General features: G+C 44.3%; 1 protein-coding gene across 3 annotated transcripts in view; it reads right to left on the minus strand.

The window, feature by feature from the left end:
• Window positions 1-14,298, minus strand: part of LOC129820062 (double C2-like domain-containing protein beta) — a 310,308-nt gene that overhangs the window by 94,383 nt on the left and 201,627 nt on the right. For all 3 annotated transcript variants that reach the window (XM_055876894.1, XM_055876902.1, XM_055876910.1), the window contains one exon: window positions 7,263-7,342. In XM_055876894.1, the coding sequence (XP_055732869.1) occupies window positions 7,263-7,342 (80 nt within the window). The remainder of the gene's footprint in view (window positions 1-7,262; window positions 7,343-14,298) is intronic.

A 14,298-nucleotide genomic window follows, 5' to 3' on the forward strand; every position in this document is an offset into this window, starting at 1 on the left:
TGCGTCCTGGAATACAAGCCGGCACTGGCACCGTGGACTCCAAGCCAGACCGAGGTCCCTGAGGTGGACGAGTGATTCCGGCATGCAGAGGAGGTATGGAATGCCGCCCACATGAGGCTCCAGCGCGCCATCCGCCATCAGAAGGATCAGGCGGACCGCCACCGCAGTGAGGCTCCCGTGTTCCATCCTGGTGATCGCGTTTAGCTTTCCACCAGGAATCTCCCGCTCCACCTGCCCTGTCGAAAGCTGAGTCCCCAGCCCTTCAAGGTCCTCCGAAGGGTCAATGAGGTAACCTATCGTCTACAACTCCCCTCCAACTACCGATTCTCACCATCCTTTCATGTCTCCTTCCTCAAGCCGGTGGTTCCTGGTCGCCTGGCGGATGCCGTCCCCAGCGACACCCCTCCACCTCCCCTGGACATCGGGGACCCCAGCCTATGCCGTTAGGTCCCTCCTGGATTCCTATCATCTGGGATTTCCATCTCCACTGTCCGTACTGGCCCGCTCCAGGGGGGGTACTCCCTTGCTACAGCGCTCGAAGTCGCCGGTGTACTAACCACCGGCCCTGACAACAATCATTAAGCACAGCTGCTCCCTGTCATTACTCACACCTTGTCATCATGATCTCCTTGATTACTCCCCCTTTATTTAGCCCTCAGATGACAGCAGTCACTAGGTGGTATTGTTTTCTCTTACGTTCTGTACGCTTCTTATGTTTTGTTCATCTGCATTGCTTCATTATTAAACTCACCTTCTGCACCTGCTTCCTGACTCCTGTCGTATTGAGATACGTCATTCATTATTTTCCATAGAATGCATAGCCCCTCGTTGATCATCCCTTACTTATTGCTTGCGAACATTGAATTACTGCATGTTTTCTTAGCTAAACTAACCTAGCTAGTTAGTTAGCTAGATCAAGTTGACAAGCTATTTCGGTCTGCTCTAAATCACTCGTAAATATCTTGCTTTGCAACCTAGAAAGAAATCATCCAGATAATTGTTATGATAGGATTTTAGGTAAGCTATACCGCAGCCTTTGAGTGCCATAGAGAATAAACTGAGCGCAGTGCAAACGTTTGGTGTCACAGAAAGATATAAAAATGTTGTGAGTCGGATAACATATTCTGTGGTATTGTGTAGGCTATAGTAATGTTTTATTAGTTAGTTAGAATTTGAAGTAGGTGTATCGAGCTGTTGTATTTGTATTTCTCAGCTCGGAAAATTATTGCCAGTTTTGTACAACGCGACTCAGACCAGAGCATACCAGACCTATTTTCTCTCCATATCCCCAGATTTTTACCGCAAGCTCTGGACATTTACACCTGGATCTTGCAGCTAACTAGCTGCTATCTGAGTGACTATTGGCTAACATCAATTCCGGAGCAAACACCAATTATCCCGGAGCTAGCCAGCTGAAGAGTTCCATCAGCCACTCCTGGGCTACAATCACTTATCCGGACCCATTTTACTGCCGATGCGGAGCCCCACCGGGACTTCACGACTGGGATACCGACGTTATCTGCCCGAGGGAGTTATTCAACTGGCCCCTCCATCGCGACGTAACCTGAACGCCCATATGCTAACTGCGGCCCGCTAATCGTTAGCTGTCTTGAACATATCGGCTGCTATCTGAACAGGTCTATCGAACAATCTTCTTAGGCCACTATAACTATTTTGACAATTGGATTGGTCCCCTCTACCACACGGAACCCCACTAATCTACCGACGGAAATGCACGGCGTGGCTAAAAACAGACCTCCATCTTCTGCTAGCTTGCTACCCATGACTAGCTGTCTGAATCACGAAGCTAGCACCAGTTAGAAAACACAATTCTACAATTCACAACCTCTCTTTCGCCATCGCCATCCGGCTTGGATTCTCTGTCGACACGACCACGTCTGGTCTGCAGACGAATACCCCATCCGCTGTGCCCTCAACCGGCCTCCGTCTGAGCAGACCACCCCCCGGGCTACTAACTTTAAACACCGCGGGCTAGCTTAGTGGAGGCCTCACTGCTCCATCTACGGCTGCCCCCTGGACACTATGATCACTTGGCTACATAGCTGATGCCTGCTTGACTGTCCATTAATTCACGGTACTCCATTCCGTTTATTTGTGTTTTATCTGTCGGCTCTGTGCTTTAACTCAGGATCTGTGTGTAGTTAATCCGACCCTCTCTGCCTAGTCGTCGCCATTTTTACCTGCTGTTGCTGTGTTAGCTGACTAGCTGCTGTTATCTCACCTGTTGTTTTAGCTAGCTCTCCCAATCAAGACCTGTAATCACTTTATGCCTTATTGTATGTCTCTCTCAAATATCAATATGACTTGCATACTGTTGTTCAGGCTAGTTATCATTGTTTTGGTTTGCAATGGACCCCGTAGTTCCACTCTCCGTACCTCTGATACCTCCTTTGTCCCACCCCCCACACATGCGGTGACCTCACCCATTGAGACCAGCATGTCCAGAGATACAACCTCTCTTATCATCACCCAGTGCCTGGGCTTGCCTCCGCTGTACCCGTGCCCCACCATACCCTGGTCTGCACATTATGCCCAGAATCTATTCTACCACGCCCATAAATCTGCTCCTTTTATTCCTTGTCCCCAACGCTCTAGGCGACCAGTTTTGATAGCCTTTAGCCGCACCCTCATCCTACTACTCCTCTGTTCCTCGGGTGATGTGGAGGTAAACCCAGGCCCTGCATGTCCCCAGTCACCCTCATTTGTTGACTTCTGTGATCGAAAAAGCCTTGGCCTCATGCATGTCAACATCAGAAGCCTCCTCCCTAAGTTTGCCTTACTCACCGCTTTAGCACACTCTGCCAACCCTGATGTCCTTGCCTTGTCCGAATCCTGGCTTAGGAAGGCCACCAAAAATTCTGAGATTTCCATACCCAACTATAACACTTTCCGTCAAGATAGAACTGCCAAAGGGGGAGGAGTTGCAATCTACTGCAGAGATAGCCTGCAAAGTTCTGTCATACTTTCCAGGTCTATGCCCAAACAGTTCGAACTTCTAATTTTAAAAATTAATCTCTCCAGAAATAAGTCTCTCACTGTTGCCGCCTGCTACCGACCCCCCTCAGCTCCCAGCTGTGCCCTGGACACCATCTGTGAATTGATCGCTCCCCATCTAGCTTCAGAGTTTGTTCTGTTAGGTGACCTAAACTGGGATATGCTTAACACCCCGGCAGTCCTACAATCTAAGCTTGATGCCCTCAATCTCACTCAAATCATCAAGGAACCCACCAGGTACAACCCTAAATCCGTAAACATGGGCACCCTAATAGACATTATCCTGACCAACTTGCCCTCCAAATACACCTCTGCTGTCTTCAATCAAGATCTCAGCGACCACTGCCTCATTGCCTGTATCCGCCACGGGTCCGCGGCCAAACGACCACCCCTCATCACTGTCAAACGCTCCCTAAAACACTTCTGCGAGCAGGCCTTTCTAATCGACCTGGCACGGGTACCCTGGAAGGATATTGACCTCATCCCGTCAGTTGAGGATGCCTGGTAATTCTTTAAAAGTTACTTCCTCACCATAATAGACAAGCATGCTCCGTTCAAAAAATGCAGAACCAAGAACAGATATAGCCCTTGGTTCACTCCAGACCTGACTGCCCTCGACCAGCACAAAAACATCCTGTGGCGAACTGCAATAGCATCGAAGAGCCCCCGCGATATGCAACTGTTCAGGGTAGTCAGGAACCAATACACGCAGTCAGTCAGGAAAGCAAAGGCCAGCTTTTTCAAGCAGAAATTTGCATCCTGTAGCTCTAACTCCAAAAAGTTCTGGGATACTGTAAAGTCCATGGAAAACAAGAGCACCTCCTCCCAGCTGCCCACTTCACTGAGGCTAGGTAACACGGTCACCACTGATAAGTCCGTGATAATCGAAAACTTCAACAAACATTTCTCAATGGCTGGCCATGCCTTCCTCCTGGCGACTCCAACCTTGGCCAACAGCCCCGCCCCCCCCGCTGCTACTCCCCCAAGCCTCCCCAGCTTCTCCTTTACCCATATCTAGATAGCAGATGTTCTGAAAGAGCTGGAAAACCTGGACCCATACAAATCAGCTGGGCTTGACAATCTGGACCCCCTATTTCTGAAACTGTCCGCCGCCATTGTCGCACCCCTATTACCAGCCTGTTCAACCTCTCCTTTGTATCATCTGAGATCCCCAAGGATTGGAAAGCTGCCGCGGTCATCCCCCTCTTCAAAGGGGGAGACACCCTGGACCCAAACTGTTACAGACCTATATCCATCCTGCCCTGCCTATCTAAGGTCTTCGAAAGCCAAGTCAACAAACAGATCACTGACCATCTCGAATCCCACCGTACCTTCTCCGCTGTGCAATCCGGTTTCCGAGCCGGTCACGGGTGCACCTCAGCCACGCTCAAGGTACTAAACGATGTCAGAACCGCCATCGATAAAAGACATTACTGTGCAGCCGTCTTCATCGACCTGGCCAAGGCTTTCGACTCTGTCAATCACCATATTCTTATCGGCAGACTCAGTAGCCTCGGTTTTTCTAATGACTGCCTTGCCAGGTTCACCAACTACTTTGCAGACAGAGTTCAGTGTGTCAAATCGGAGGGCATGTTGTCCGGTCCTCTGGCAGTCTCTATGGGGGTACCACAGGGTTCAATTCTCGGGCCGACTCTTTTCTCTGTATACATCAATGATGTTGCTCTTGCTGCGGGCGATTCCCTGATCCACCTCTACGCAGACGACACCATTCTGTATACTTCCGGCCCTTCCTTGGACACTGTGCTATCTAACCTCCAAACGAGCTTCAATGCCATACAACACTCCTTCCGTGGCCTCCAACTGCTCTTAAACGCTAGTAAAACCAAATGCATGCTTTTCAACCGTTCGCTGCCTGCACCCGCACGCCCGACTAGCATCACCACCCTGGACGGTTCCGACCTAGAATATGTGGACATCTATAAGTACCTAGGTGTCTGGCTAGACTGCAAACTCTCCTTCCAGACTCATATCAAACATCTCCAATCCAAAATCAAATCTAGAGTCGGCTTTCTATTCCGCAACAAAGCCTCCTTCACTCACGCCGCCAAACTTACCCTAGTAAAACTGACTATCCTACCGATCCTCGACTTCGGCGATGTCATCTACAAAATAGCTTCCAATACTCTACTCAGCAAACTGGATGCAGTTTATCACAGTGCCATCCGTTTTGTTACTAAAGCACCTTATACGACCCACCACTGCGACCTGTATGCCCTAGTCGGCTGGCCCTCGCTACATGTTCGTCGTCAGACCCACTGGCTCCAGGTCATCTACAAGGCTATGCTAGGTAAAGTGCCGCCTTATCTCAGTTCACTGGTCACGATGGCTACACCCACCCGTAGCACGCGCTCCAGCAGGTGTATCTCACTGATCATCCCTAAAGCCAAAACCTCATTTGGACGCCTTTCCTTCCAGTTCTCTGCTGCCTGCGACTGGAACGAATTGCAAAAATCTCTGAAGTTGGAGACTTTTATCTCCCTCAACAACTTTAAAAATCTGCTATCCGAGCAGCTAACCGATCGCTGCAGCTGTACATAGTCCATCTGTAAACTACCCACCCAATTTACCTACCTCACCCCCATACTGCTTTTATTTATTTACTTTTCTGCTCTTTTGCACACCAGTATCTCTTCTTGCACATGATCATCTGATGATTTATCACTCCAGTGTTAATCTGCTAAATTGTAATTATTCGATTTATTGCCTACCTCATGCCTTTTGCACACATAGTATATAGATTCTCTTTTTCCTACCATGTTATTGACTTGTTTATTGTTTACTCCATGTGTAACTGTGTTGTTGTCTGTTCACACTGCTATGCTTTATCTTGGCCAGGTCGCAGTTGCAAATGAGAACTTGTTCTCAACTAGCCTACCTGGTTAAATAAAGGTGAAATAAAAATAAAATAAATAAAAAATTCCTCAAATGATTTCATAAACTATATTGGATAAATGGCTGTACAGATTCCTGGTTCAAATCAACCCAAGATGATGAACCCTGATGATGTGACAAAGTACGTGACAAGGTGGCCCAGAGGAAGCCAGCACTTCTCAACCCCTACATTGCCCCATTATTCCAAGAGCTCACTAAGACTGAATGAAGACCTCTAGTGAGGTAAGTACACACACACACACAAACAACATCAGCTTGATATGTCCCTTGTCCCCTGTATTTTTACCCACAGAGTAGTAGCCCTGGTGGTCTCTGTCTCTCATTCTATTATTTATTTTTCTATGCTTATCCTAGGGGTGAGAAGAACTGACAAATCAGAACTGAGGAGGATTGTTACGGAGCCCCATGAGGAACACCTGATGCTGCACTGACTTCCATCTACTGGATGCTCTGCTGCCTAAACTGTCCCGTTGTGTATTTTACCACCTCTTACCACAGATAGAGTTGCCCCTGATCATAGATCTAGGATTGCACACAATCCCAATTTTAACCCAAGATGATGAACCCTGAAGATGTGACAAAGTACAAAGTACATGACAAGGTGGCCCGGATGAAGCCAGCGCTTCTCAACCCCCCCCCATTCTCTCTCTTTTTTCTTTCTCTCCCCCACACCCCATGTTCACTCCATGTGAAATATCGTACCAGTTCTAATGCCATTTTTAAAAATAATTCATAGTAGAATGATTGTGTGAACCTTGTTTTTGATTAACCTCCTTTAAATGATCACACCCAATGGAACAAACATGTTCTTCGATGTATGCCCATACTTAAACATTTTGTCATTTGTTTTCTTGGCACACAATATAATTAGTGTTGTAATAATGCTCTTATTTGGTTACATATGTGCTAACTGTTCTTACTTCTATTGTCAGTTTTGTTGTTTAATTTGTTGTTCATATTGTTACCAATTTCAATACATTTATTTTATGTAAAAAAACATCTTCTTGGATTTAGATTTCAAGGACAATTTCGCTGTAAATTTAGAGCATTATCCTGGTACCAGAGTTGCCAGCTGAATACTGTAATTTTGTTTACAAAATAAAACATTACAGCGTCCCTGTAAATTTACAGCAGGGATGCGGTAATATGTTTTAGAGTAAGGAAAATATTGTAAAATACATTACAGCATCTATGCTGTAAAGCAAAATTACAATATTAAGCTGGCAACTCTGGTGCCAGTATAATGCTGTAAATTTACAAGGAAATGTTTTACAGTGTAAACTATGGAAACAAGTTCCCCTTGTAGGACAAAACACATCATTGTGGATGCTCACCTTGGCTTTGTTGATGGTACAGTGCAGAGCATTGTTCTCCTGGTCATATAGTAAACTGAAGTCCAGGGTCCCCAATGTAGCTGCAGGAGAGAGAGAGAGAAATCAGATATCAGAGCAGAGATGGCGTCAACTACATGCTGCACACTATGGAGAAAGAGAGAAAGACACAGAGAGGAAAAGGCAAAAACTGAAATCAGACCTCAACTACATGCTACACACCAAGATAAGAGCACCTGAGAGGAGAGGCTACTAATAAAACCGCCTGTCAACGTATGACAGGACTTCCTTCTCATCATCCCCTCCTCAAATTGAGCGAAACTCACCACAACCGTGTTTCACCTCAACGCACATGGGCCTGTCTACTCGCCAATATACAGTAGAACACACACAGTGTACCCAACAGTAGGAAGATCCTGCTCTTTCCATGACATAGACTGACCAGGTGAATCCAGATAAAAGCTATAATCCCTTATTGATGTAACCTGTTAAATCCACTTCAAATCCGTGTAGATAAAGGGGAAGAGAAAAGTGAAAGAAGGATTTTTAACCCATGAGACAATTGAGACATGGATTGTGTATGTGTACCATTCAGAGGGTGAATGGGCCAGCGTCCCGGTGGAACGCTTTCGACACCTTGTAGAGTCCGTGACCCGACGAAATGGAGGTTGATCTGAGGGCAAAAGGGAGTGCAACTCAATATTAGGAAGGTGTTCCTAATGTTCAGTACACTCAGTGTATTTCATGCCGGATGTGAGAGACCATCACCATCAGAATCTACTCCATAGGGCCCATCTGGAGTATTATAAACTCCTCTAAACATGTCATTAACTACATGATCGTACAAACACATCATTTAACTAGCCCAATAAAGGCCTATTCCACAGCTTGGCCTGGCACCTAAAATGGCATTACATCCTGTCACTTCCTGTGAGAGAGACTGTTAGTCCTCTGCTGGGCGTGGGGTGTGTACATCCAAATCCTTGATACCTCCTGTGTTTTCTTCTCGCTGGCATCTTGGAGGGTGCGTTCATTCGATAAACATTGCAGCACGTTTGGCCACCCACGGAGGTTTGTGTGTGTGAATGAGTGAGTGAGTGTGTGTGTATGTGTGTGTGTTATGCTTCGTAGAAAGGAACCTGAGGGATTAAACCAGATTTGTTTCCGATTACCAAGATTGGCGCCCGAGCGGTGACTTCAATCTATAATACATGTATGAGATGCCGGGGGGATGCTTGTGGTCTTTTATCCTGGGGAATTGCCTCGCAAAATAGTTTTTCTTTCCACCACCGCTTCATCACCCCCACCAACCCATTTCTGCCCCTTGGTTGCCTCATAGCACGTAACTTGAATCAAATCACTTACGCCATGTCATTATTTCTGTGCTCTAAAAAGGAACATATACCCAGCATTTTCCCAGCAGCAATCTCGCAGAGTGAGGGAGAGGGAGCAAAAGTTGGCAGATAATAAAAGCGATTATGCATAATTCAGGGAGGCATGCAACTATGTTTTTGGCTGATACAGGAGGAGTGTATGTATTACCATCTATTCAATGACTAAACATCTCTACTTTTGCCCTCATCTCTCTCCATTTCACTCTCTCCCCCGCTCTCTCTCTCGCTCTCTCCTTAACTCAAAGTGCTCTGTGCTTTTGGTTTTTGTATTGCAAAGCTATGAATTGGATTTCTCAAAGGCTTGAACATCCTGGGGAAAAACAACATTTCCATCTACACTGAACAAAAATATAAACATAGCATGTAAAATGTTGATCCCATGTTTCATGAGCTGAAGTAAAAGATCCCACAAAAATCTTATTTCTCTCAAATGTTGTGCTCTAATTTGTTTACCTCCCTGTTACTGAGCATTTTTCCTTTGTCAAGATAATCCATCCACTTGACAGGTGTGGCATATCAAGAAAATGATTAAACAGCATGATCATTACATAGGTGCACCTTGAGCTGGGGAAAAAATAAAAGGCCACTCTAAAATGTATAGTTTTGTCACAGATGTGTCAAATTTAAGGGAGCGTGCAATTGGCATGCTGACTGCAGGAATGTCCAATTCGCTGTCACCAGATAATTTAATGTTAATCTCTCTACCATAAACCGCCTCCAAACTTGTTTTAGAGAATTTGGCAGTACGTCCACCGGCCTCACAACCACAGACCACGTGTAACCACGCCAGCACAGGACATCCACTTCTGGCTTCTTCACCTGCGGGATCGTCTGAGACCAGCAACTCGGACAGCTGATGAAACTGAGCAGTATTTCTGTCTGTAATAAAGACCTTTTGTGGGGAAAAACCCATTCTGATTGGCTGGCCCTGGCTCCCAAGCGGGTGGGTCTATGCCCTTCCAGGCCCACCCATGGCTACGCCCCTGCCCATTCATGTGAAATTCATAGATTAGGGCCTAATTTATTTATTTCAATTGACCGATTTCCTTATATGAACTTGTTGAACTTGTTGCATGTTGTGTTTATATTTTTGTTTAGTATTTAATAAGGCTAGGGGGTGCTGTTGTCACTATTTATGGAAATCGTGTAATTTTTGAAACGGCTTCCTACAAAATTCTTGATCGTACAATATGCATATTATTATTATTATTGGATAGAAAACAGTCTATTGTTTCTATAGGCGTTGAAATTTTGTCTCTAAGTGGAACAGAACTCATTCTACAGCAATTTCCCTGACATGGAGTCAGATTTCAGAAATTTTGGCCCCTGTTCTGGAGTCAGTTTTAAGGCCACTGTTATTCCTATGAGTATACGGACACTGCTTACGTCTTCCCCTGGATGCCTTTACGTGATGACGATTTGAATGGTGTCGATTGCGCAATCACAGGCACTATAAATAAAAAAAAACCTTTAGGTAGGAACTCTTTTCTTGGTGCGTCATGCGCGCGGTGGCCACCGACCCGCACTTGTTCCAAGCATTAGTGTAGGGAGTAATATTTCTCCGGTCATGTTTCTACTCGTTATAGGAGTTAAAAACATCATAAGGTAGTTAATTTAAAGCGTTTTATAGCAATTTATATCCGTTTAGTGCGATTTTGGGACATTTATTTCTGAGACACTGTGAATCTCTGGGCACGCTTCCAGTTCATGCCGAACGCAGTTGGCATTTCCACATGGCAAGAGGACAGCTTTCGACCAAAAGACGATTAGACCCAAGAAAGGATCCTTTGCCCAAGATTCTGATGGAAGAACAGCTCAAAGTAGGAACAATTTATTATGATAAATCGTGTTTCTGTCGAAAAATGTTAGTGGCTTAGGACGCCATCTTTTTTGACGTAGCTTCGCTTGGCGCAAACTGTATTGAAAAGTAAGGATAATTAAAAAAATGTAATTCCGCGATTGTATTAAGAATTAAATTGTCTATCAATCGCTGTCCACCCTATATTTTTTTGTCACGTTTATGAGTATTTATGTATACGACTAGATCACTGTCTAATGTGGCGCAGGACATTTTCTGACCAGCTGGGCTACTTTTCTCATTGTCTAACCATGATTTTGGTGGCTAAATATGCACATTTTCGAACAAACTGTATATGTATGTTGTAATGTGATGTTACAGGAGTGTCATCTGAAGAATTCTGAGAAGGTTAGTGAAAAAATTAATACATTTTGGCGATGTTTACGTTATCGCTCTCTTTGGCTAGAATCAATGCTGGGGTAATGTTTGCACATGTGCTATGCTAATATAACGATTTATTGTGTTTTCGCTGTAAGACACTTAGAAAATTAGAAATATTGTCTGTATTCACAGGATCTGTGTCTTTCGATTAGTGTATGCTGTGTATTTTTACGAAATGTTTGATGATTAGTAGTTAGGTAAACACGTTGCTCATTGTAATTATTCTAGTCCATTTGTGACGGTGGGTGCAATTGTAAACTATGCCATCTACCTGAAATATGCACATTTTTCTAACAAAACCTATCCTATACCATAAATATGTTATCAGACTGTCATCTGATGAGTTTTTTTCTTGGTTAGGGGCTATCAATATCTTAGTTTAGCCGAATTGGTGATAGCTACTGTTGTTGGTGGACAATGTAAAGATGGTGGATTATGCTAATGTGTTTTTAGCTAATAGATTTACATCTTTACATATTGTGTCTTCCCTGTAAAACATTTCAAAAATCGGACATGTTGGCTGGATTCACAAGATCTGTGTCTTTCATTAGCTGTATTGGACTTTAATGTGTGAAAGTGAAATATTTAAAAAAAAAATGGCTCTGCCTTTTCAGTGGGGGTGGGGGGGGGTGTGCCGCTAGCGGAACGTGTGTCCTTGAAAGGATAATGTACCTTGTATCTTCTATTGCAGGAGAAATTCTGATGAACCAATCAATACACATGGCAGGAGCTTGCCACAGCATGGCTTTCAGCTGTCTGGAAATGATTATTGTTTGGCCTCAGGTCATTAGATTTGTTAGTACTATGGCTGTTAAACGATTTTGTATCTAGTTAATCGCTAGATTTGCAGTGATTCACGGTTAATCGTAAATTCATTTTTTTTATACAAAAAGCATTACAAGAATATTGACGCCTTGATTTTGTCCAAAGTAACGTTTAGAAAAATCCTTGTTGTTTTTAGCTGTACAGATAGTTTATTTTGGATGTTTTCAGTGTATTTTGAAAGCTTTCAGACAATGCGATTAATTACAATAAAAAACGAAATATTTCAGTAAAATGACAAAAAATGATATATCTCTGATATATCTCTGGCAGCCCTAGTTAGTTCCTCAATGTTCTGCAGGTTTATTTGTTTCACACCCAGGGGTGGGCTTTCCTGTTACATATAACCGTAAGGGTTGAGTACCTACTCTAGTTTGACAACTTGTGTTAGGTCACTTGCAACCTCTACACTACCAGTGGTGTGGCAGCAACATACAAACAAACGAAACCACAGTAAGAGGAGACTGAGCACAGTAACCTACAGACCAACACAAAACAAACAAGCGGGAAAGTCTTGCGCCTGTGATCACAATAAGCAACCAGCTGAAAGCCATGCTGTGGCAAGCTCCTGCCATGTGTATTGATTGGTTCATCAGTATTACCCCTGCAACAGAAGATAGAAGGTACATTATATACTGACAAAAATATAAACGCAACATGGAACAATTTCAAAGAGTTACAGTTCATATAAGGAAATCAGTCAATTGAAATAAATTAATGAGGCCCTAATCTATGAATTTCACATGAATGGGCAGGGGCGCAGCCATGGGTGGGCCTGGAAGGACATAGACACATCCGCTTGGGAGCCAGGGCCAGCCAATCACAATAAGCATGCAAAATCTGTAAAATCTTTGAAGTACAGCCAGTCAAAAACATTACAAAAGGCTAATCAAATCCATGTCCGCAGAGAGGATGCGACGGAGGTTTTGACTGCGACAAGGTATCGAGAGAGTCATTGGAGTGGTGGCAACAATCCGGTAATTAACGGAAATGTCAATAACACAAAGAGCGGGCCGTTTGGAGCGGGAGCCGGACAAGAAGAGTAATTATAATTGGACACATTCATCAGCGGCGACTGGCAGCAGCCCTGGCTCGGTGCAGCCGTCTTTCCGCATCTTAAACATCATTTTTCTTTGATTCGATATACGGTGACCAGCATATAGGCCTACCGCTTTTTGATTCATTATAGTGTGCCAGCCTACTCTATCAGTGCCATGGAACTTTCAATCTTTGTTTTTTTTCTCCCCCCGTTGTACGCATTATAAAGCTCTTTGAGGGTGTATTAGTGGGCAAGGAGAGCTTTTCTATCGCCTCACCTTTCTTTTGTCGGGGCACTCTGGAAAATATAAGAGGTTTCCAGTGGCTGTCGATAGAGAGATGTATGTGCGTGAGAGAAGGAGAGCGAGAGAAAGAGAGCGAGAGGTGAGATGGCACTGGCCGCCTAATTCTGCTGGTGTGTTACTCTTGCTTGATGAGCCGAATGCTTCATTAATCGCTTTTGGGCGCCATGCAAGATTACTTCCCTTCCCCGTGCATTTCCTAGTGATACACAGATCAAGGCTTCTCAAAGTTTACTTACGTTTGGAAGCGCATTAAAGGTCATGAACAGTCCAAATCATGTTTTTTTTCATGAAATTGGATCATATTTGAAGGAAATCAGACCAAGGAATGATGACCAAACTATGAAATATGACTGTTGCTTCTACATTGATACAGTTGGATCATAAAGTTACTGGTCCACTCCCCCATGACAAACACTTGGATTCATTATTAAGGAGACAAGGTGACCTTAACTGTCATTTTAATACACCAATAGTAACATGACATTCTCTTAGCTAATTTAAATAAGTAGCACCTTGTAACCAACTTCGGAGACGGCGTGTTTGCAGGGGGGCATAGTTTATAAAGCTAGATAGCTACTCGACTGGTGCCAGAATGTGAATGTGTGGTGTCAGTATATATAATAATATAATTACCCTATTCATCTATGGCAAAGATACTTACATGTTTCCCCTGTCTGGTGTTAGCTAGTTACTGGCTAGCTAGGTCTTCAGCCAGTATGGAACAAAAAGGGGGGGGGGGGGGGGGGGGTCGTTCAAAACTCCAACATAGTTGTCAAGTCAACAGATCCGTCAGTGCTGCTGTGAACTGCATCACAAGAGACATGCTGAACGGGAGATTTATATTTAAAAAAATGATATCACCGATGTGATTCCTATGTTTGATTTTCTTTGTGTATCACCAAATTTGCTTGAGATGATATTCCTGCAACACTGCATCCAAATTGTTTGACATAGGCTTTTCATAGAGCTGTCAGTCAAGGCGAGCTCATGAATATAAGCTCTCGGCCCACTCAGCCAGTCTTTTCAAACTACCTGGTAGTTAACCATGAAACAAAAACGACTTTCAGAACGACTGTTCAGGACCTTTAAGACACGTCTTCAGAGAGCAAATGAGCACTCCTCTCCTTTCCTCCAAAAACATCAGACAAAGTGCTTCATTACGTTGTTGAGAAAAGGGCCACTTGCCATTGTGCAGCCGCGGCCACATTGGGGCCTTTGAGTTCTTAATCAAGGCTAAGCTA

Source organism: Salvelinus fontinalis, chromosome 2 (genome assembly GCF_029448725.1).
Source record: "Salvelinus fontinalis isolate EN_2023a chromosome 2, ASM2944872v1, whole genome shotgun sequence".
NCBI lineage: Eukaryota > Metazoa > Chordata > Actinopteri > Salmoniformes > Salmonidae > Salvelinus > Salvelinus fontinalis.